General features: G+C 38.4%; 1 protein-coding gene across 2 annotated transcripts in view; it reads right to left on the bottom strand.

Moving 5' to 3' along the window:
- Positions 1–23432, bottom strand: part of SHTN1 (shootin 1) — a 94122-nt gene that overhangs the window by 8677 nt on the left and 62013 nt on the right. For both annotated transcript variants that reach the window (XM_088791841.1, XM_019725249.3), the window contains exons 13-16: positions 20213–20322; positions 16788–16841; positions 11618–11738; positions 7513–7705 (exon numbers count right to left, since the gene is read on the bottom strand). In XM_088791841.1, coding sequence (XP_088647967.1) covers positions 7513–7705; positions 11618–11738; positions 16788–16841; positions 20213–20322 — 478 coding nt within the window. The remainder of the gene's footprint in view (positions 1–7512; positions 7706–11617; positions 11739–16787; positions 16842–20212; positions 20323–23432) is intronic.

Raw genomic sequence — 23432 nt, 5'->3', positions numbered from 1 at the left:
TGTTGAAACTTAATGGTCCATGTACAGGCACACAAGGAGAACCATTGTAGTCGTGCTTTGCCCAGCCTCGCTGTTTCCTGCAGTGTCAGTACACAATTCAGCAGCACTAAGATTACAGTGCAGAGCAGAACAAATCCTTTAATTGTATAAGAGCGTCCGATTAAGCAGTAACTTCCATGCCGTTCATTCTGCTAGCTAGTAGTCTCGACTCGGAAACAAATGTTTACTAAGTGCAGGAAAGGTGCCCTTCATTCTCCGCTCCACACCACGCACACATGCACACACATGAGCACACACACATACACAAAAGGGGAGAGAGGAGAAGAGATGAGGAAATGGTGGAGGTGGAATAAGAGAAAGAAAACATACCCTTTCCACCAGGGGGACTAACGGAACTCCTCTAGTTTCCGTTTGAACAAAATGTTGACCCAAATCTCTCTTTAGGAATAGTTGCATGACCAACCAAATTAATTTCCAGCTGTGATCAATATTAGAGAGAATAATTTAAGCTAAGTTTCCCTAAAAGTTAAGAATCTCAATTTCTATTTGGTAACAAATTCAAAGGCTCAGATTCTCTAGCTCCAATCCAAAAGAGCCGTGCTTTTCAATTTCATTTTTCCACGTTAGTTTCATACTGGAAATAATGAAATAAAAATGAAGAGCCAAGTTAGAGGTCAAACAATGATAAAAATCAATCTTACTTTTAATTGAAAACCTGAGAAGCAATTCGAGTTTTTTTTCTGTCTCAGAAATGTTTGATCACACTAAGAGGTACCTAAAATTTTTTATCAACTAACCTTTGGTATTCAGTTAATGGCTCAAACAAGATGAACTCTTACAAAAATAAATCTGGTGGGGCCAAAAGTCACATGTATACCACAGATCACAAAATTAAATGCAAATTAAAATAAAATAAAAATGCTTTCATTGCAAATGAGCATTTTTCTATTGAAACTGAAGTCCTGTAATTGCTACACGTGCTTTTGTTTTTAAAATTCTTCCAGGGCATAATGTGACCTATTTTGACCTCCCAAACAAAAAAGGCAAACTAGCAGCCTGTCTGGTGGTTAAAAAAGAAATTTAAAAGAGCTTGATAAAGCTTACAGTTTTGGGGAGATGGGGAGTGAAGAGAAGCGTGATGAGTTAGAGAAGTGTTAACTGGAAGAGTCTCTGGTGATTGTGGCTAAAAAGCATCTTGGAGAAGGACCAAGAGATGAGGACACAGCTATGAAATCACTACGACTCACACCAATTACAATGGAACCTGAGTTCACTTTCAAATGGGCTCTCCCTCTTGAAGCCAAGTTTTATAAAAGAACTGTAACTAGATGAAATGAAAAATCATCTTTGAGGTTGACTGCCTGTTTACTTGTAACTCTCAGGAGGATATTCACCTTCCTGAAAGTAATTAATAGAAAAAGTGAGCATGGATGACGAAAGCCCAATAGGGACGAGTAGGGCTACTTCGAGATGAGACTGCTCAGAGACAAAAAAGCAAGATGACATGACCACAAGATTATCTTGGGTGTCTGCCTGACCGTGATGCGGAACTCTTTTGAGATCTGCTTACTTCTTCCTCTACATTGTAGGCCCACTTGTCCTGCCTCTCTCTATAATAGAGATAGCCTAAAACATGATGACAAATGGGCACCTAAGCACAAACTTAAGGAGCTAGCCAGTAATTGACTAAAGATGGAGTTGTCTCCAAGAGGTACAGCACAGAGTGGATACAACAATCAAATATATTTTTGGCCATAGAATGTATGAAACAGCTAGACACACAGTGAGTCACCTTTACACTATATTGTATTACCATTTAGTAAAGAACCTTTCTAATCCAATGATTAGAGTCGGGTATTTTCTAGGTATCTGACTTCTGGGAATAAACTATTCAACACATTTGAAATGTCAACAAATAAAAAACGTGTAAATTGGGCGGCCGGATGGCTCACTTGGTTAGAGCACGAGCTCTGAACAACAGGGTCGCCAAGTCAATTCCTGCTTGGGCCAGTGAGCTGCACCCTCCACAACGAGACTGAAGACAACAAGCTGTCAATGAGCTTCTGGAGGGGCGGCTGGATGGCTCAGTTGGTTAGAGCGCGAGCTCTCAACAACAAGATTGCCAGTTCAATTCCCACATGGGATGGTGGGCTGCACCTCCTGTAACTAAGATTGAAAATGGTGACTAGACTTGAAGCTGAGCTGCGCCCTTCAAAACTAGATTGAAGGACAATGACTAAGAGCTGATGGGCCCTGGAGAAACACACTGTTCGCCAATATTCCCCAATAAAATTAAAAACAAACAAACAAACAAACAAAAAACAACAGTGTAAATGAAATTTATGCCAAAGACTAAAGCAGCTGAGGATGGTATTCCGATACGGTAATTTCCAAAGGTTATTTGTGAAGCATGCCCATGTATTGGACATTTGACACGAAAAACACTAAAATAATTTCTTTCCAACTATTCTTAAATGTTCTTGCTAATTCAGGTCGTCTCTCCTTTTCAGAACTGTTTTACTGGCTAACGTTTTCTTCCCTTTGCAAGAGATGTTTTAATTGTTTGGGTTAGCCTTAAGAAGAGGAGGGAGAAAGAAAGCCATGACACTATGAGTATGTGGGGTCAGAGGAGCAGGATGTGAGTGTCACGAGGCTAATGGAGAAATTGTGGAATTATTCAGTAGAAGAAACCTTATGGTCACTTTCTTCCCTCCTATTCCTTGAGCTGTTAATACACTCAACGCAGTACGCTATGTAGTTCAAACGCGTGGGCTTTGGAGACAGGACGGAAAAGGTTCAAATGAAATCTGACCCAACTATCAATTAGGAATAGAACTGGGGGCAAATTGTTTGCCTCACTGAGCCTCAGTCTTCTCTCATCTGTGAAATGGAGATATGTCCATTCTGTACATTAATGGACAGAATAATACATGAAAGCATCTGGCTTTAATAAATGGTAGTGAAATACAGTAAAAACAACAAAACATCATTGAAGCAAATTCCAAAGTCCTGAACCCCCAAAATGGAAACTGGTTCCATTAACTATAGCAGGCATCTCTAATCAACATATATGTTCTGCCTACAGCAACACAACACAAGCACATTTTCTCTTAGATGAATAGTATGATAATATGGATCTATATTAATATACTTTGATGACAAGTAATAGAAGTTATTAACTTAAAAAAAGGAAAAACACAAGCAATGGAATATTGTGTTTATATAGGCTTTTACCGCTCCCTTCGCCCCCAAAATGTTTTCCCAACTTACTTCACAGATATCAATCAGGGACATCAGACTTCTGCGTTCTGTGGATAACAGAGCTAACACGTTTCAGGTGTCTCACACAGGACGAAAATGGAAGACAGCTTTACTCAGGTCTAGGCGTACCACGTTTTCTTATTTATTGTTCAAACCTACATTTGTTTCTGAAGTATTCATTTCCTAATTGCCCATTAATCAATGTCCCAGAATGTGTAAATTTGTAACTAGTCAACCTGACTGGAGTGAAAGAAGGTTAGGCACTGACAACTCTGGGGTGACCGCACTGCATGGTACTTTTCTGCACATGTGATTGAGAGGCATGTCAAGTGTCTGTGTCACATTAGAAAAAATATATTGCAACGATGGCAAATTTACGGCTGATGGCAGAGATCTGGTTCTGGAAATAACCCAATGTGCTTGCCACCCTGTCCATATATGGAAAGACAATGGTTTAGACAACTGAGTTTCCTTGTTACTCCCTACAGTCTACAGACTTTCACTGGTGAAAATACAAATGATTCTTGGTTTTTCTGACCCTGTGTAACAGCCCGTTTTTCAGGGACTGTAGCTGTCTGAAAGTAATAAAAGTTATATTTTTAATTCTATAATTTGGCATTTTCCCTATTTTATATTAACTAACCATCCCACCCATTGAGATTAGCTTGAATCAATGAGACTCACTATATTTTAACAGAGTCAAATTACTCAAAAGGAAAGAGCACAGAAGCAAAAATCAAGTTCATATTGTTCATTTGCTTGCCCAGCTCTTTATCCCTTATAGCATAAAAGGAGATTATGAGTATAATTCCTGTCTGAATATAACTAGCCAGAATTAATGAAATTCAAATTCACCGTTAGATTTAAGATATTATTACTAGATAGTATATACTTATGAGAAATAATTAACAGGACAAATATTTCTAACGCTATTATTGAAACAGAAATAGAAACCATTAGGCTTCTCTAAGTCCTGATTATCTTTCTCTTTTTCTTAAACAAAAGAAAACAAAACACCATGCTTTGTTTAGGCTGGGATAAGAATGTTAATTTTAATTAATCCTTGTAATTAAGTATTAAAAGTGTCTCTTGGCTTCTTATAAGTCCCCAGGAAGTAAATCCATATACTGTATGTATCTCTAGCTCTAGAATTTACCAGACAGGAGTTACTCAATTATTTGGAATATGTACATATGTTGATTTTCAGAATTTCTTAAAAGAAAAAAAATTTCCAGGAATAGCCTGATGTTATTTAATTTTCTGCTTAAGTGAAGATCTTATGCAGAAAACATCTTTGCTTCTACTCTTACTTTAAAACCTTTCTTAGTAGGTAAGCACTCTGTCCTGTCCACCTGAGGCCAACCAAGTGAAAATGTCTGAACTTTCTGGGTATTCTGTTGTCTCCGATAACTTTATCTTGTGTAAGTACAAAGACACAGGAAATATGCAAGACTGAGCTGAATGTAAACAACTCCTGGGCACTTGAGACAATGGTTAAAAAACAGATATACCAACCAAACAACAAACAAAAATATTATTCAGCTTTTGACTATTGAATAATGGGGGCATGCTGGTTAACTGACTGTTCCATTTAATTGATATCCTGCTGTTGATACTAAAAATATACACATTCATTCATCTATTCAACAAGTATTTACTGAGAGTCTACCATAAGGCAGGAATTTTTCCAGGTGTTTGACATATACCTGGCAACAGAGCAGACAAAAAAAAAAAAATTCCTACCCTTATGGAGCTTACATTCTAGCAGGGGAGGAGAGAAAATAAGCAGTAAATATTAGAAAATAACTGCTTTACAGAAAAATAGAGTAGGTTAAGGGGGAATCCAAGTTTAGAGGAAGATGAGTTACAGTTTTAAATAGGATGGTCAGGGTAGGCCTTACTGAAAAGATAACATTTGAACAAAGAAATGATGGAGGTGAGAGAGTAAGTCATGTAGCTTCCGGGGGAGTGCATTCTAGGCAAAGGGGACAGCAAAAGCAAAGGGCAAGGGGGGCTTGATACCTGGCCAGAGAGGCCAAAGTGGAGGCAGGAGGAGAGGGTAAGAGTGGTAGGGACTGGTGCGTGTGTGCGCAGGTGTGTCACAGTGCACTCGTATGTACTAGAGCCTACTATGATTGACATCCTCCCTGGACTTTGATTCTCTGTCAAGACCTGACAGGGACACGCACCTGAAACACTATGGCGGTGTCGCCACAGATCAAAATAAAGAGTGCAAAGACAGTTTTAAAAAGCAAAGGAAACATTTCATTTCTTAAGTGGTCTGACTTCAAAGTGCTTCGGCAATTCAGGTCTAGGGGGTAAGACACTGTGGTTGGCTCTACTTCACGGTTTGTACAACAGAGTGAACGTGCTAGTCAGAGGCAGCCAGAAACAGCGCTGCAAATAACCCTTCTCGTTCACGGCAGCTAGACCAGTTTCAAGGAATCCTGATAAATCACAGGAGTTTTCACTTCTTTTCCTCATTAAAAAGCGAGGTTTAAACACGAATGAAGTGTGCCGGTGTAAGAAGTGAATAATCACCACGTACGTACACAAAATACTTGGATTCATTTGGATAGTCTAATTGTACTTAAGGAACAGAGTTTTCAGAAAGGCACGCTTCTTTGCTAAACGACTTTCAATATGAAAATACGTGGCCTTAGTTATTTCAGCTGAAGAATGTTGAGCAGTGAATAATCAAGCGTTAGGTTACCAAGTTTAAAAGTTAATACAGCAGCAGAGAGTATTTGTATTAGTGCTTTAAGTAGATAAATTAAGTTGAAATGTGTCTCTTAAGCAGTCATTGAACAAGCAAGATGAGAAATAAATTGAGCTCACATAGGCCTTTATGGCATCTAACAACTGTGTCTGTCAACAAATGGATCCTTTTCACTGTCAATTCAACACACACTTTGCAGACCTTGGGCCTGCAATTATTTCATTTCCTTTCTTGGGAATGTAATTTCCACTTACTTTTGGAGAATAAAAGGCAGACAAAAGGAGGAAGGAGTTGCAGTATTTTCTGATTAAGATTATCTGTGTAAAATGGTAAAGGGAAAAAAAAATCTATACACACACACTGAAGCATTTCTCAGAAACTAACTTGTCTCAGCCAAATTGCTTTTGTGTCTGGATATCGGTTCAAATGTAGCCAGATTGTTGATGTCAAATTAGGTGTTAAACAAATTTAATAGGAAAGATGAAGAATGAATATAGATCATCTTTCTGTTAGAACTGTTCAAATGACTGGAGTCAAAAGAAAGGAAACACATGACTGCAGGAGAGAACGTGCTCTTAAACACAATGAAATTAGATAAAACTGTAGATCAGCAAAGAAGCCTATTCATTCCAAAAGAGAAAAAAACAAGTTAATAGTACCAATGAGAAATGCAAGAGTGGAAGGAAATATCAGTTGGCAAAAATAGATCTACATTGAATTTCAAGTTCATTTGTCCAGGTTTCACCTTTTAAAATAAGACAGGTAGAACTACAAAAAAAAAAAAGGTTCTTTGTCTCCTGATAGAACAGGAAATCAGAGATTTAATGAACTCTGATTACAATATTCGGCTGATCTGATTTGTCTCACCTCTTCGTTTTCTTTAAGTGACAATGCCCCTGACATCCTGGCAAGGGAATTAAAGCAAAACTAGACTAATTTCAAAAAAGAACTTGCCATTATTCTAAGACAAACTGATCTTCTACAGATCTGTTGGGAACACATTCAACAGCAAGATGAACGCTGTGACAAAGCGCCACTTTCAAGCAGATCTATACAGATTAACTCTTTACATAGTATGTTTTCATCCTCAGGAACAGCAATATTAAGGCACATCTTTAACTGAGAACCAGAAAATAAGGCTGTAAAAATGTACTCTTCAAAGACCTCATATCTTCTTCAGCTGCTCGTGAACCATTAAGAAGGATGATCCAAGCATTTAATCTTGAAAGAATGATGAATCGTCTTCTGATGCTGAATAAGCATCATACAAGTCATTTTTTGTGTGTAGAAGAAGATCCTGATTATCAAACTAGTTTAGGGCAGGAATTCTCTTTACACATGACCTGCTTTGGATCAGAATAAGACCTCTAAGCTAGGAGCCTAGAATCAAAAGTTGGCTCATCAAATGAAGAAAGAATTTATTGGCTAACCAAATCAAAAATCTCTCCAAAGAGAAATAAAGCAAAGTAACACACGAGTTAGTTATCACAGATTCTTCTACACACTATTTAGTAAAGAGCATCATTACTTACTGAAATGTAACCTTGGAACGTGTGCATCCTTCCAATTTACACGACCCTTCACCTGGCTCAGGTGTTGGGGGGGACGGGCTGTTGAATTCTGCCTCCAGAGTTTTCTTGTTCAAGGCTGTTTTTGTTACACTGGATACAGAACCCAACACTGGCATGGATTTGGACTCTGAGGTGGCTAATATCCCGGTTGGACCTTAAAACCAAACACATACCTCAAGTTTAATAATTCTGTGCGATGCTGGTTAATATGGTCCTGAAAAACAGATTAGCTGAAAATCCCTCAGGAAGTGAAAAGGCCAAGTTTTGTTAAAATTTCAAGAGCATGCTGAAAAAAATGTGCCTATTAGAAATGTGCTCTGCTTTGGTGGTACTACTGCTTTTCAAAGCACCAGGACCACGCTGAGAAATTGTGTACAGACCTTTAAGAAACCACAAAACCCCAGGCCATGGTTCCCTCACTGACCAGAGTGCTTAGAAACACTGGAATTGTGAAAACGCTTTTCTTCTCACAGAGTATGGCTTTCTGACAGGCCTACTTGAACCATTTGGCCTCTCAAGAGTTAATTCCTCCCAAAACTCAACTCAGCATTTAAAACAAAAAACAGAATGATGTCAAAGGCTCTTTTCAAAAGGCTCATGAAGGCTTCTGGAGCATTAAACAGCTTTTATGAACATTTTCATTTTAATGTGATTGAGAAGTGGATTTATTTCCTGTTAATATATAGACACGGGGTTATAAAAATTAAGTGGCAAAGAGTTTTGGACTTTTCTGCTCTTTGGGACAAGATTAAAAATCTAGAATAGGGCTTGTTAATGAAATTATTGGCATATCAATCTAAAAAGTCTAGACATTGAAGATAAGTTCCATCCTGACTTATTTTCTATCTTTAGTTAGAAAGATACTGTCCTAGGTACATTTTTTTCCAAAGCAAGATTCTAGTATGTCTTTCTTGAAACTTCAGAAGGAATCCTCTTAAAACAAAGAGATTTATGCAATAAGTCACAAATGTACAAATACAATTAGAACTTCTAAAAATAAAGCCAGAGGACAACATTGAAAGAGGAGGACAAAACTTGGGAGTCTCTTCACCCTTAAGAAAGGTCAAACCATCTCCTAAAATGGAAGGTGATATCGGAGGCTATAATCCAAAATGCTAGCTAATCCCTGATTATCAATTTTAAACTCTGAATTTTATTCTTCCATTTGTATATGAGGGTGTCTGACATATTGCCAACAGTATAACATACCAACTCCGAAAATGAAGTTCTAATTTGAAAAACCTGCCTACGAGGATCTGGAAAATTGTTTGGCCATTCTGTTGTGGTATCTCCTTCAGCCTTACCTCCACGTGGGGGGTAAGGGGCCCTCTGATCTGGTGGACAGCTTTACCTCACAAAGTACCAGTGTACGTCCTCCTCATTTATTTCATCTGTACCATCTGGGCAGGCAACGTTGTGATATTGCTGACTATTCTGGTTCAAAAGTCTTTCCCTCACACCTATGTTAAGCCTCATCCTGCATGGGGATGTGGGAATAAAAAGAAAAGAGCAGAATAGATCAATAAAGTTCCTGAAAACATGAAGTTGAATTTGAGAATTGTTCCAGCGCAGCTCCATCCTGCCCTTGGGTAATTGTCAACTACGGCACTAGATAGTTTTCAACAATCTGTCCTTGTAAGAAAGTTAAGATCCATTTCTGAATACACCAACGCCTGCTGCTTGTTCTGCCACTGAAGCCAATTAAGAAGGAGGGCGAGTGGGTGAGCTGAGCCAGAGCTCTTATTTTTCTTACACACAAAAAGAAATTTTTAAAAAATGCATAATGTTTAAGATTATTATGACTACTGCATCCTGTTTACGCTGCCCTGTGTTTTCCAAGAGGCACTTTCTGCTCTTAGAAATGTCAGTTTGGTAGACTACGAGTCTAGGTAAAGCAAGGGAATATATCAAAAGAAAGATTCTAAAGAAAAAGCTCCAAAAGAAAAATTCTAAAGAAAAAGGTGCTTCTCTGGCACCTGGGGGAGCTACCAACTAACCTGGGATCTGAGTTCTGCAAACCTCTGCTTCCCTTAGAATGCTTCCTCTCTCCAATTTGTGACCTCACATTTCGCCTTCCCATAATTTGCTGTGCTGCGTTAGCTTCCTACCCCACCGCCCTCTACCCTACACTGTCATTCCATGTCCTTTATTAAAAGATTTACAAACCTCTTCCAGTTTGATGCTAGGAAAATATTTGTAACATCTTTTTAAAAAGTATTTCTTTTCTTTTTTTTTTTTTTTTTTTTTTGGCTACTAGGGAGCTCAAAAGAAAAATTTTGTGCAATTACAAGTCACTCCCCTCAGTATGTTTCCTTTTTACCCTGCCAATTACAGTTTTTATTTCTCTATCCAAATATTAATGATTCTATTGAATATATATCTCTTATTCTAACTTTTCTCAAATAACACTGCCTATTTGTATACTGGTGAAATATATCCAATAAAATAAAAGATTCTCACCATGTCTATTAAATGTGTTCCTACCTTTCTACCAACTTGGAAATATTCAAATTTCCACACAGACTACAATGAAAATGTTCCATCACTTCTCCCATTGAAAACTAATTCTGAAATAGTGAGTGCTGCATGTGTGACCAAGTTCATGAGTGAAGTAAGAATGTTTCTGGAGGAACAAAAGGTCAGTGCAAACTACAAAATGTAAATAGCAGAGCACTAAAATGCATCCACAAAGTCCTAAAAATTAATGATGGCTACATGAGTACTTTAAGGATGAAATGTTGGAAAAGTCACAGCACTGATTAAATCACAAAATGAATAATGATTCATTATGGAGGCTGGTAAATGCTTGTAAATTAATCCTAAAGAAAAAAACGAAACAAAAAAACTCTATGGCACCCCTTAATTTTCCTGAGAGGTGGTTATTGGAGAAGGGTTCTTATAGGATAGTAACAGCAGAATTTCCAGACCAAACTAAAAACTGATTTTTTTTTTTTTTTTTTTTTTTAAGGAGGAAACAAAAGCTTTTCCTTTTTTATAATAACAGTTTGGCTGGTATTATGCTGCTGCCAGTTTAAGGAACCAATTGACTCAATTTTTGACAACTAGAGCTTGATTATCAAAAACCCAAATCTTTAATATTCTAGCAACTTAAAGTTGATGTAAACATGACAGCAATGCAAAATAAACTGTTTTAATGGCCTACTTGGAGTTGACTGAACTGGATCTAAAAGATTCAGCCTATTGGCTATGGTTGCTGATTAATTTTACTTCAGTTTTTTCAAAGCCAGGCTCCTGGCCACCAGGGGAACAGCTCATAAAGGCTTCTGCTAATACCCATGACCACGCTGATGGAAAAAACTGAAGACACACAGTTTTGCATCAGATTTTGAGGTCTAATACATGTGTATCATGACACAAATGCAAACTGTGGGCTCGAGACTTGCCCAGATGGTCATTTATAGTTGCTGAGCGCTAGAATTTCTCATTCACTTGGTTCACAGGCAGAGCCAATAAACTAAATGAATATGAAGATAAAGATGATGTCTCTGCATTTGTAACTGATGTGTAATTACTACTATTCCTGCTAATTACTGTGTGCTTTGTGCCGGGCACGGTGCTAAACCCTTTTCATATACTGACTTACTTAATCCTTAGAATAATCCTATGAGGTAGTGCTTTTATTATCCTTACTTTATAGAAGAAATTGAGGCACAGAGAGGTTGAGGAATTGGCCTAAGAACAACCAGCTAGTGAACGGCAGAGCTAGGATTCAAACTCACACTATCTGGTTTCAGAACCTGTACCCAGTGCTACATTGTTGCCACAGCCGATCCTGAGTATCTTTACCCAAGGGCATCTTGCCTTAAGCAAACCAGATCTATAAAAGCCTGACTGGCTACAAATAAATAAACAAACATACCGATGAGTAAAGATACATAAGAGTTCTTATGAGATACCCTTAAGTACTTTTGACCATCCAATACTTCTCATTCACATTAAAAAAAATGTAATAATTTTAAAAAGATGATTTCACGTTACAAAGGCACTTCAAGGAAGATGTTGCAGAGAGGAAGAGTAGAGCTGTGGAGAATTCAAATCAGCTTACTACTGCTATCTGCTTCTGCTGTCACCTTCCTGCGACGCAAAATCCTTTCTAACTCAGTTTCACTGTTTTCAGTGTCAAGGGATTTTAAGCTTCTTGAGCTAGTGGATTTGTTAAGTGTCCCCTAAAGTGAAAACAAAACAAAAACAAAAAGGTTAATGACTTAATACAATACACAAACGAATATAAAAATCAAACCACCAAAACATTACCAGAATTTGAAAGGATTAGGAAATAAAATGAACTTTATATATACTCAGATATGTTTTGTTTTGTTTTTTAATGTGCAACACACAGTGTTGGATCATTTAAGAAGATGCTGCGGCTGATGTAAGATATTAGCTGTCATAGCCAAAGAACAGTACAAGGACACCTCCTGATGAGCTAACTATATGTGATTCGGTGGTGGGAAGGTAGGTACTTGCACATTGATGGTTAAGATTCTGATGTGTGTTGATCGGTCGCATGGAGAAGAGAACAGATAGCGTGAACTCACCTTAGAAGGTTATCTTGATACGGCAGCTACAAGCTAACGGAACCCAAATCCTTTTGTGGCACTGAAAAATGTGTGGCTGCGTTTTCAGAGGCTATGACTTGGCTGCACAACTGCTGACAATGGTGTCGTGGCTGCCAACAGAGGCACCTAACGCTGTCCAGTGGCCTACCCAAAAAGAAGGGCTGCACTGAGCACACCTTGACTTCATTGTGAAAGAGGCAAGGAAGGGCCCGGCATCATGATTCCATAATTCTAACAGAGGGGCCAGTGAATGTATTCTTCAGGGCCCAGAAGCTACTGGAGGAAACAAGAGATGCCATGAAGCTGTGCTCCTGCTGAAATGGGTACCGACTTTCAAGACGACAGAGAAAGTCCCAGACAGTGGTTCTCTCCCTGCCCTGGCTCCTCTAGGAAGCATGTTATGGAGGGAGAGCCACGGCTCCCCACCTCCATTACCAGTCAAGCGTTTGTACAGAAGACCACGTGATGCACTCCTTCTACGTAAGGATTTAGCACCCCACCATTACAGGTGGTCTACTTTTTTTCATAAGAAATGCCCACTATTTCTTTGAAATAGTGCTCCTCAGCTGTGCCACAGACTTGGGAAGAAAAAAAGCCAGGAGAAACACAAACTTTTGATAGAGCAAATCAGAACCTTACGTCTGGTATAACTTGCCAGACTTCATGCCAGAGTCAGAAGGCAGCTTTTGTCCACCAAAGCGAACAATCAGGCCAGCCTTTGTCATTTCTGAATTTACTATGGGTTTGCCTTAATCCTGCTCTCTGCCCCTTGCTAACTTCCTGAGGATTATAAGAATTCTACTGGCTAAAAATGGTAACTCATGTTTCTTCTTTAGCCTATAAAACAAAAACGTAGTTTGTAAAATCAGTTAATTCCAAATCTCACATGACATAAGCTATTATGTTGTTTTGTTTAGGAAGGGTTTATTTCCCCCTTAACTGCATAAAGTATTACAAAAGCAGTCTGTTGGGTAGGAACTTGACTAACGAGATTAGGAGATTATATTCTTTTGCTGTCAGATGCCCAACCCAAACTGAGGTGTAACATACTCAGATAAGACTCATGTTTTAATCAAGCATACGATACAGCCCACCCCCACTTTCTGCTTCTCATTTATTGCAAATATTCATAAAATATATTAAAAGGAAAATCACATTACATGTAACACTATGATAGCTCATTTTATAATTTAAAAATTATTTGGTTTATTTAACAGTAAACAAGCAGATCTGTATTTACTCAACAAGGAGTTATATAGTCAGCTGCGAGCCACTGATAAGGTAAAGAAAACACAACTAAAGCAAATGTAGATACATTTTTTATACATACTAGAAAAACTACTCCCAAATCATTTGTGTTTATAATTTTTAAAAACTTACCAGCTATATCCTATGTAAAGAGATATTTGAAAGACCTATGGCCATTATTATTAAAATAACTCATAAAACTACTACTTTGTTTGAATGTCAAGGACATTCTATATGATTTTTCCCAATGGCTAGAATGAAGGCAAGCGTGCGTTTACTGAAGAATTCATCTTTCACAATATTCTCTATTTTTCATTTAGATAACAGCATTATTTCCCCAAATTCCTGACTATGGTGAGGTACCCCCTCATAGCACCTGATACTGAAGGAATCCATTTTCTAAGTTTTAATCCTGAATCCCAAACTGTTTTCTCTACTCACTGACTGTTATGTTTGACTTGGCTAATATTTAAGTAAACTTTAAATATAGAGGAAATTATGGAAGAAAGAAAGGTTTCTGCATAGGATTCTCAACTGAAATGATCAAGGAGCTCAGCTAAGGAAGTACCAAGATTGTTTTAATGATCAATTTATATTGCAATCATAGATTTTTGAGAATCAGAAATTAATTTAGAAACCATGTGATATGTGCAATGCCTTCACTTTACAGGAAAGGGAATTCAAATGTAGTGAGACTCGGGTTTTGGACCAGGTACCACAATAAGGCAGTGAAAGGGCTGGACCTTGAACATAGCCCTTTGAATTCCCAAAGCAGCCCTCCATTTCTACTTCAAACCACTTTGATCATTTAACAATCTTAGTCCCCGTGTTAGTTAAATGTTCATAATACTGCCTCATCGAATCGCCAGGTGGCAAAATTAGCTATTCAACAATTCCTGGGTCCTTTGAAAAACTGAAGATGTTCAAGAAAGACCTACAAGAGAATTTTTTAAATGCTGTTTTTGATTCTTTGATGTAGAGGCAACTGAACTTGAAAAGAGACTTTTAGATTAATTTGTGTCGACTTAATCTTCAGAAATTGCCATTTCCACTTCGAGTGACTTTTAAATGACTGGAAGACTCAAGAGGTTTCTAACATCTCAAAACCGTTGCGTGACTACAAGAAATGAACAATGTGTATTTTTTTTTAATCTACAATATACACAGCTTAAAAACATTAAATATAAGTAGGCTTGGAAAAATGAGCTCTGTCAACATGGAGGCTTCAAAAATTGGCTTCAAAACTGTACAACTCAAAATAGAGTGAGGTTTTCCAAACCAGAGATTTGTTTTCTACTCATATACTTTCATCAACAGGCCAAATCTCTAAGGTGGCTATCCTTCACAACTCAGGTCACATTTCATTTCTGCAAAAACACCCCCATACTGAGTTTAGTCCTGGTTCCGGTTCTACAATAGATCTGAACAGGGTGCTTCTTGGTTTCGTGACATCTCTTGGTACAGGTGTGCGCTTTCCACCGCGGGGCACAATGTGTAGGCTTTTCATGTTCTCTTCACGTTGGTGTGTCACACGCCACAACTGTGAGGCTGGTGTCGTGTGCTTTGCTGGGTATTAACTCTGATAACCGTAACAGTCTGAACTCCAGCAAGAAAGCATCAAAAAGGTCCCGTCTGATAGGGGCTTCCTTTCCCTCCCTTACAAGCAGTTGTACGGTTACTTGGCACCAAGTGACGGGAAGTTACAAATGATCCATCAGTCCTCAAAGGAACTGCTACTGGGGGGTGGTAGTGATGGAGTGGGGGTAGCAGAGAGTTTCCACGTGGTAACGAGTAGGGAAGAGCACTGTGAGTCCTACTTTTTTTAAAAAAAAAATTCGTGCAAAGAAAGAGTGTCAGAATAACAGCTGTCGTGATATATCAATGCCAGATAAGGAAGAGAAACCGAATGTTAAATCCGGAGCAAGGAGGACTGGGGCAATATGCAGAAAAGAAAGATGTTTTGACAATTTGTATCATTTGTAAATTATTTCACAAAAATCTATTTCACAAATTCCTCTCCTTAAAAAAGTGGCACAAAATTATAGTGAAACAGGACTGGATAAAGAACACGATCTTTAAGAGCAATGCTGCATTCCGGTCAACTTGCTACCATCATGAATGATCATGGAGTGGGATATTCTGGGTAATCCAATTTCATATGTATCTCCGATAGGTGTCTGATTTTTCAAAGAAACTCAATTTTTAAAAAGTCAAACTCAGGTTACTCTTTCACTGATGATCAGAACTATGCTCTAGAATCTCCCAGTATCCCCTAGAAACCCCCTCAGGAACAGGAATTAGCATTATAAGAGACACCCAAACCAACGGGACTGTCAGAACACTGGATAACAACATTTTCTCATCAAAGAATCCAGTAGACAATAGCCAAATACTTTTCCAGTGGTTTTAATGCTTCACTCCGTGGGCAGACCAGCGCTGTTAGCCACACTGTCCCTCTCTCTAGGACTAATTCCACTCACCTAAAACTAAAGCAAATTCATTAAGCCTTTCTGAGTCTACTGTTGCATGCTTGATGAAAATAATTTTGTTTGCCACAATTATGGGGACGTCTACATGCAATGCATAATTAGCACAGTAACAACAAACATGGAAATATTAGTTCCGTACCTCCGCCCCCATGTTTGTCGACTTGCTGTGCATAATAACTGGTATTGAGACTGTAACAGGATCTGAGAATGGAGCTCTTAGTATCTGAAACATTTTCTAAGTGAGGCGGCGTTTGTCTCTGACAGCAACTGTTGGACAGGGCAGTACTCATTTATTCTGTTGGCAAAAGCTCATACTTTGGAAAGAAGAAATATTAACTAGAGATGGGTATTAAGTGTGTTCTCCAATGGATATGAATTACTTGTAGAAAGTGAAATTAGTAACATAAAGGGACTTTTATTTTATTCTCCATTTACCATCAAATTAATTTTTTAAACTGTGAGAAAAAGCAGACTGAGGCCCTAATATTAACATGTATGGGAAGGGGTTCACATTTACAACTAGGTGCCAAGAATTCCACTTTCATGCCTGTAGTTAAGCACTGTCCATGTCAGAGACTCTACTATATTTCTGTTATTAATTAGTATGCACTGATCCTCACGTCTGGCCAGACATGTTATCTTCAAGCTGTAATTCTCAGATTGGAGGGCAAAAACAGGAAACAATGATTTTGGTGAAAAGTGTAACCATTTTTTTTAGAACAGAAACAGCAGAGTATTGACACATCAGTAACACACCAATAAACGAATCCATGACACAATGAAATCAACTATCAAAAGAGATGAGGTTTACTAGAAATGGAAATAAAACATATCAAAATCAATTACTCATAAAAATAGATTTCAAAACTATACTTTCATTTTTCCATTAACTAAATAATAAACCGAGATCTATTCTTACCAGTATTCCTTTTAATTCATTCACTGCACTTTCAGAGCCTTTTGAAGATTCTGGCTACAATTGTAAAAAGAAAAAAAAATTACTGAGTAAATCAGTTTTAAAATGCTGCATCAAGATTTTTATATGGCGAAGTGTTGGTAGCTTATATTGACTATATATATATTTTTAATTAGGTCTATGTCTTACAGTTAGAAAAAATATTAAACATGTTCGTGCTTCCAAGTGAGTTATATAGAAAACTAGAAGTACTACTCAACGCAAAAGGACGCAAGCTACCATTTTCTAAATATCATTTTGTTACCTCTAATCATTGTCATACATAGAAAAGATCCGGTACATACCAGTTTTCAAAGACTTAATTCCAAATTACTCCAAATTTTTTTACAATAAACTTTTCTCCACTTGCGTTGCTGGACTTCTGCCAGCAAGTGAGGAAAAGAAAGGCAGCAGAGCAGAAAGCAAGCGACAGGGCAGAAAACCTCTCTCAGCTCCATTAGCTCCAGGCCAGAGCCAGCAGGCAGGGCACTGGCACATCCCACGTCATGAATTTCACAGCAGGACTGAGCCAGGAGCAGGGCTCAGCAAAGAATCTGGCTCATGGGAGAATGGCAGCATCACTGGGTAGCAAACAGTGAAAGCCTTCAGAGGGTGTGTAGTCCAATCACTTCATCTCACGTATGAGGAAAGTTACACCCTGAGGAAGGCTGCATTTCAGTCAGTGTCTTGATTACAAGCCCAGTTCTCTTCTGGCTACACCATGAAAAAAATAATCTGAAATTAAGTTCTGGGTAACATTTACCTGCCCCATCATACCTAGCAGTCTCTGTGGATCCTTCAGCCAATTTAATGGAGGGAGAATTTGGCATGAGGTCCTCATGAAAAAGAAGATCAGAAAAGACCTCTCATCTCCTCTGTTAAACTTCCTCAGAGATGAAAAGAAACCCTGCAAGACACAGTGAAATGGCCCCTCCGGCCTCTTATTCCCGGAAAAGACAAAAGACTAATTTCTCTCTCATCAAAGAAGAGGAGGTGATTCATAGCAGCCTGCAATCCTCTCCTCTCAAAGATAACAAAAGAATAAGATCCTATTCCAATTTTTGTAAATGAACAGTAAGAGGGAAAAGTGAGAGAGAGAGGTTTGCTGCTCATGTACAAATTAGACTTTTAGCATTTCACTTTCACAGCGTAGGTTTCTGTGAAATACGCATGCCATCAGTGCCAGTCATAAGTGCCAGTCAAAAGCTCGAAGATACTCATTTTAACCACACCAGCACCACCATCAATATCAAGGAACTTAGAAAAAAAATGCAGTTAAATTCATGTTCTCAAGACAGGCTTGACTTCTGAATGAACATCCTGGCTAAAGCCATACTCAAAAGCACCGCCATGCCACTCAAGTTGCCCTCTGGTGGCATAAGCCTTTGAAGCCTGGACCGCATACTTTCATACTTGTGACACTGCAGGAAAGCTCTGCGGGGAGAAGTCTGTACTCAGGCATGCAGTGACCATTGGTTTTAAAGGTTATTGACCAGGCAGGCCATTCATCACTACATCTACATAGTTCAATGATTACCAGCGAAAACCCACTCGTCCACTGATCCTTGTTGTCTTCCAGATTATGAATTGACATTAAATAATGTGTAACTGTTGGAAAAGTCATGGCAAAAAAAGAAAAAGGACAAAGTGATGTTCTGGAAATGAAAGTACATATGGAGCATTGATTGCTTCTGATTTAAGAAGTTTTCAACATTTGTCTTTCTAAACTAATTCTGCTTCTTTATGACATTGCTTTTTTTTTCTCTAGTAATAGCTTGTTTTTACGTATTCTTTCCAAAATACTTGTGCCATGAAAATCATAAAAATGTAGGGGTGGCCAGATGGCTCAGTTGGTTAAAGCGCGAGCTCTGAGCACAGGGTTGCTAGTTCGATTCCCACGAGGGTCAGTGGGCTGCGCCCCCTGCAACTAAAGATTGAGAACGGACTTGGAGCTGGGCTGCGCCCTCCACGGCTAGACTGAAGGACAGCAACTTGAGCTGATGGGCCCTGGAGAGGCACACTGTTCCCCAATATTCCCCAATAAAATTTACGGAAAAAAGAAAATCGTAAAAATGTATTCTTTTCACAGGTTCTACTTAAACCCTGACTCCATTTGATCCTGACAACCCTGTGTGTCAGGTGAGGCAGGCGCCATTGCACCTGGGGAGAAAAAGCCTGGGAAGCTGGGGTCGTGCAAAGGCCCACCTCCAACAGCGCTCTTCACTCACTCATCAGACACCAGCACGGAAACAGCGGTGCCAGACTGTCTACACACTCAGCTTCTCCCCCAGTTCTGCGTTCTGTCCCTGACTTAGAAAACCGCTTCAGAGCACGAGCTCCCAACTGAACTACTCGGCATGGTTGGCCCAGGTTCCCTTTCAATCTTGGAGTTGAGCATTGTTTCCGTCTTTCCTAGCCCCTTTCCACAGACAGCTCACCACATGACCATCCCGCCTTGCCTGGCCATTTTGCCTGCCTGTGACAAAGTGGCAACTTTAAAAGCCCAGAATTGGAACTGAACAGTCGCAATACTTGGGGACATTGAAACAGCTGAAGAGGGGTATCCTTGAGAGTCAGAAAGAACCAGAGAGTTTGGTTTAAAAGGAGAACCCACCTGCTGCTACCTTACAGAGTGAGGAAAAACCCGTTTTCAAGAAAAATGTCAAAAATTGTATTATTGGGTCTACTGAAGTGGGCCAGACATACAAAGGAAAGGGAGAAGTACTGAACTGGACCCCAGGTGCTTCGATACATCCTAGCGCTCAGCGTGGTCTTACACTTTAGAAGACAGCTGATGAGGTATATATACGCAAATTTTTCTCCTTGAAGTGACCTGGAGTAGGTTTGTGAAATTTGTGAATTCACAATCATAAATCTCACCATTTTTCAAAAGTTGTCTTAGGTCTGTTCTGGCATTATTACGTAAACCCACCCCCTACCCCCAGTTTTCCCTCCCCCACATACTATAATAGAAGCCTCAGGAAGGCAAGGATTTTTGTCTCACCTGTTTACTGCTTTATCCTCAGTGCCTAAAACAGTACCTGATACATAGTAGATACTCAACAACTACTTGAAAAATTATACGAATCAGGAATTAAAGAAAAGAAACAGTGTAATAATTGTTGTTTGTTTGGTACAACAGTTCATATCAGCATCTCTCTCAAGCTGATGACAACACTGCGATAACAGAACTTACTTTCTGATGGTTTAGGGCTCCCATGGGTCACATAGAGTCCTCCTGAAACATGCTGTTATGGAAGTAAAGGCTTTTATGGCACATTAGCCTTATCCTAAGTCCTGATGTAGCTGGCATCACATTTCAGAATTTCACGTTTGAAAAAAAAACACAGCAAGGGTAAGAAAAAGCATTGAGTTTATTCATTCCATACCTTTGCCTTCGGTCTAGCTGTCTGATTAACTGGTCTAAGATGAACTCCCTTTTTAATTCTATCCATCATCTCTTCAACTGCTTGTCTCTTCAGATCTGTGACTTCTTCAGCTATTCAAAAAACACACACATAAATCATCTTATGTTACAAGAAAACAACTACTTCCTATTTTTTGGTGACTTCAAAAGACTGTACTATGTAATTAAACACAGTCGTTTTTCAGAAAAGTCATAAAATGCCAACAATTTAAGGTTAACTATCAGGTAGCAACATATTCTTCATAAAAAAATTTTTTTAAGAAAAGATCTGCTTTGAAAAATTAGAGTTATAAATTTTAAGGTCCAATTTGTAGCCTGGAAATCAACACTGGATCATCTATGTTAAAAAATTAAGGTGGATTTTGTTCCATTTGTCAGCATAATGACAATTTCTACAAGACTTTAAAAACCAAACTTTGTAACTAACCTCAAATAATCATTTATCTTTGTCTCAAAGATATTTTTATAACTTATAGTACACCATATGTCAGAGAAATCAGCCCAAAGAAGGAATAACTATCAAAAAGCCCACTTGAAAATAAAAGACCAAAGAGATCTTTTACTTATTGAAAGAAATTCAGTCAAAAGATGAGTGGCAAATAGGTAAAATCTATTTTTAAATTGCCATCTTTTGTTTAGGAATCACATGGGAAGGAAACATTTAAGCAAACCTTTTTCCAGTCTTTTAAAATTGTCAATGTTAAAAGAAAACATACATCCATAAATGAGTGCAATTAAATTCGATTTAAAAATTTCACCTGTCTATTGTCTAACCTTTGCACTATTTTGCTGCAAAAACAATAATGCTGTTGCAACATGTATCAATGAGATTAATGCAACTGAGGTGAGCTGCAACCTGTTGATCAGAATAGTGAAATTTCCCTCTCTTGCAGAAGAGCCTGACCAAAAGCAATGAACCATTTCTAGAATACTTATCATTATGAATACAGTTCTACATCTTGTGTTTACCACCATCTGACTCACTACAGCCAATGTATTTAAGGTTCAATATTTCATAAAGACCTTCCTTTAGTAAGACTCCACATGGTGGGGCATATGGCGGACACTCAACACGTGTCTATTATACCTACTGACTGACTTGTAAAGTTCTGGATTAAATGACTAGTCATATTTTTACTATTTGACCAGAAATAACTAAGCCCCAAAAAGATGGCTTCTAAATGAAGGCAATCACAGCTATATACCCAAGCTGAACTGTTGTGGCAGGTTTTGCCCTAAGAAGACCTAAATCATGGCTGCTTTTTCTGCTACCTGGGTGGCTAGTCCTCTTACACACATGCCTAGGGGAGCAACTCCAAGAGTCCAGACGGTTCCATCACCCTAACCTCTCCAGCACCACAGTGATGGGGTCACTGCTACATTCGTTGTATAACCTAGGTTTTCTGATACAGTCCTGATTTCCACTGGTGGCCTGTCATCCTCGCAAGCCATTGAAATGCTGGGAATTAAAAGTTTCTCAACATCCATACAGCATTTTTCAGATCCACAAGTCAAAAAAGTACCTTTGGCCAAGCAAAGTGGGCAACCTGGCACCAAAGTCAGCCCTCAGCCACCAGTACATGAAAAAAACACAACTGTGAGTTGATCAATTGTGTGCCCTTAAGTAGCACCTTCCTGAGCAGCTTCTGCTGGTGATTCACACGCATCAACAAGAAAAATGACCATGGATAGAAATTCATTCATTCACTCACTCATTCACTCACTCATTCCGTCTCTGAGTATCAATTATACACTACACAGTGCTTTTGCTGACCTTATTCAAAATCAGGGGAGATAAAATCCCAATCTGTTATTCGAGCACTTGGTATGGGTATGAAATTTATTCTTGGGAATTAAAAAAAAATCTTCAAAAAACATTTGATTTTCAAAAACACTGCCATTCTGAGTAAGACTTGGGAAGAGCTGCACGGCAACAGGAATACTGCCTGCAAACAGATTTAGGACTCTGTAAGGAATGACTGAAACCCAATTAAATGCACCATACAAAAACTAATTAAAGCAGACAGATGGAGAATTATGGTCAACACCATTCAAATCTGCTACAGCATCTAACATAGCAGGAATTTAAAGTAGTTTCTTATTTTTGCTTGCCAGAATCATCGTAATAATTCAGAGAAGTGCCACTATCTGTATTGTGTACAGATTACAAACCAGGCTTTAATTTCTCAGTCTTTTTCAAATGTTAAGGCTTAATTGGTCTTAAGGAAAAGAAAACACTCTTATCAGATTCCCTACTCAGGCACAATAAGAGGGCAGCACTAGGTTAGCTACACAAGCTTTCTTTCTCACCGACCTTGTTTTTGAACTAGCAAAAGGCAATCTATATGAACTTCTAAACTACTAAGCAGTTCTAATAAATCTGCAAGAATCACCAACGGAGAGCTCATGGTATGTTTTGTAATTCTTTTTTGCAATCACGCAGTTGGTAATTGTCTCACAAAAGCATGTAATCAGGGGAACAATAGAAATATGCAGGCTACTGGAAATTAAAGAAAAGGGACAAATGAAGACAACAGGTCTAATGTTATTGAACTGCCACATGAAAACAAAATCAAATGTTCTTTGAGTTAGTGCTTCAAGGTCAGTCTTGGATCAGAAAGCTACATGTAATTAATTGAGGCTTAAATTTTAAGACCCACTTCAAAAATAAGTTAGTTCCTTTAAAGAAAAAAGAAAAAGACCCACAGACAAAACCATCACCTTGTTGCTCAATAAAACCTTTTGTTATTACCTAGAAGAAACTACAATGAATGTCTAAATGCCACAGGATTACTTTTCTCTTTCACCAACATTTTTAAAATGTCACCATGATGTACAAAATTTCTAAAGAACACATTATGGTTGAATAAGTTTGAATCTAACTCAAGGTCATAAGATTTCCTTCACTGCAGTGATTACAAGGGCCTGCTAAATGAGGACTTCTGCTCCTCAAAGGGTGGTTAGTACTCTGTCCATTTTTCTTTTAGCTAACATTTTGGGAATTTTCTATGTATTACTCTAAATGCTTTACATTTGTAAGACTCATTATTTCTCACGACAACCCTATGAAACAGGAACTACTATTACCCCATTCTGCAGATTAGCAAACTGAGGTAAGAAACTGTCAACAAATTAATGACCTAACTATATGATAAACAGCAGGCATACCTCTGAAATCTCAG

The sequence above is a fragment of the Rhinolophus sinicus genome, chromosome 15 (genome assembly GCF_057876585.1).
Source record: "Rhinolophus sinicus isolate RSI-liver-muscle chromosome 15, RSI-T2T, whole genome shotgun sequence".
NCBI classification, from domain to species: Eukaryota; Metazoa; Chordata; class Mammalia; order Chiroptera; family Rhinolophidae; genus Rhinolophus; species Rhinolophus sinicus.
The sequence above is the reverse complement of the archived record's forward strand: the minus strand, read 5'-3'. Positions and strand labels throughout refer to the sequence as shown.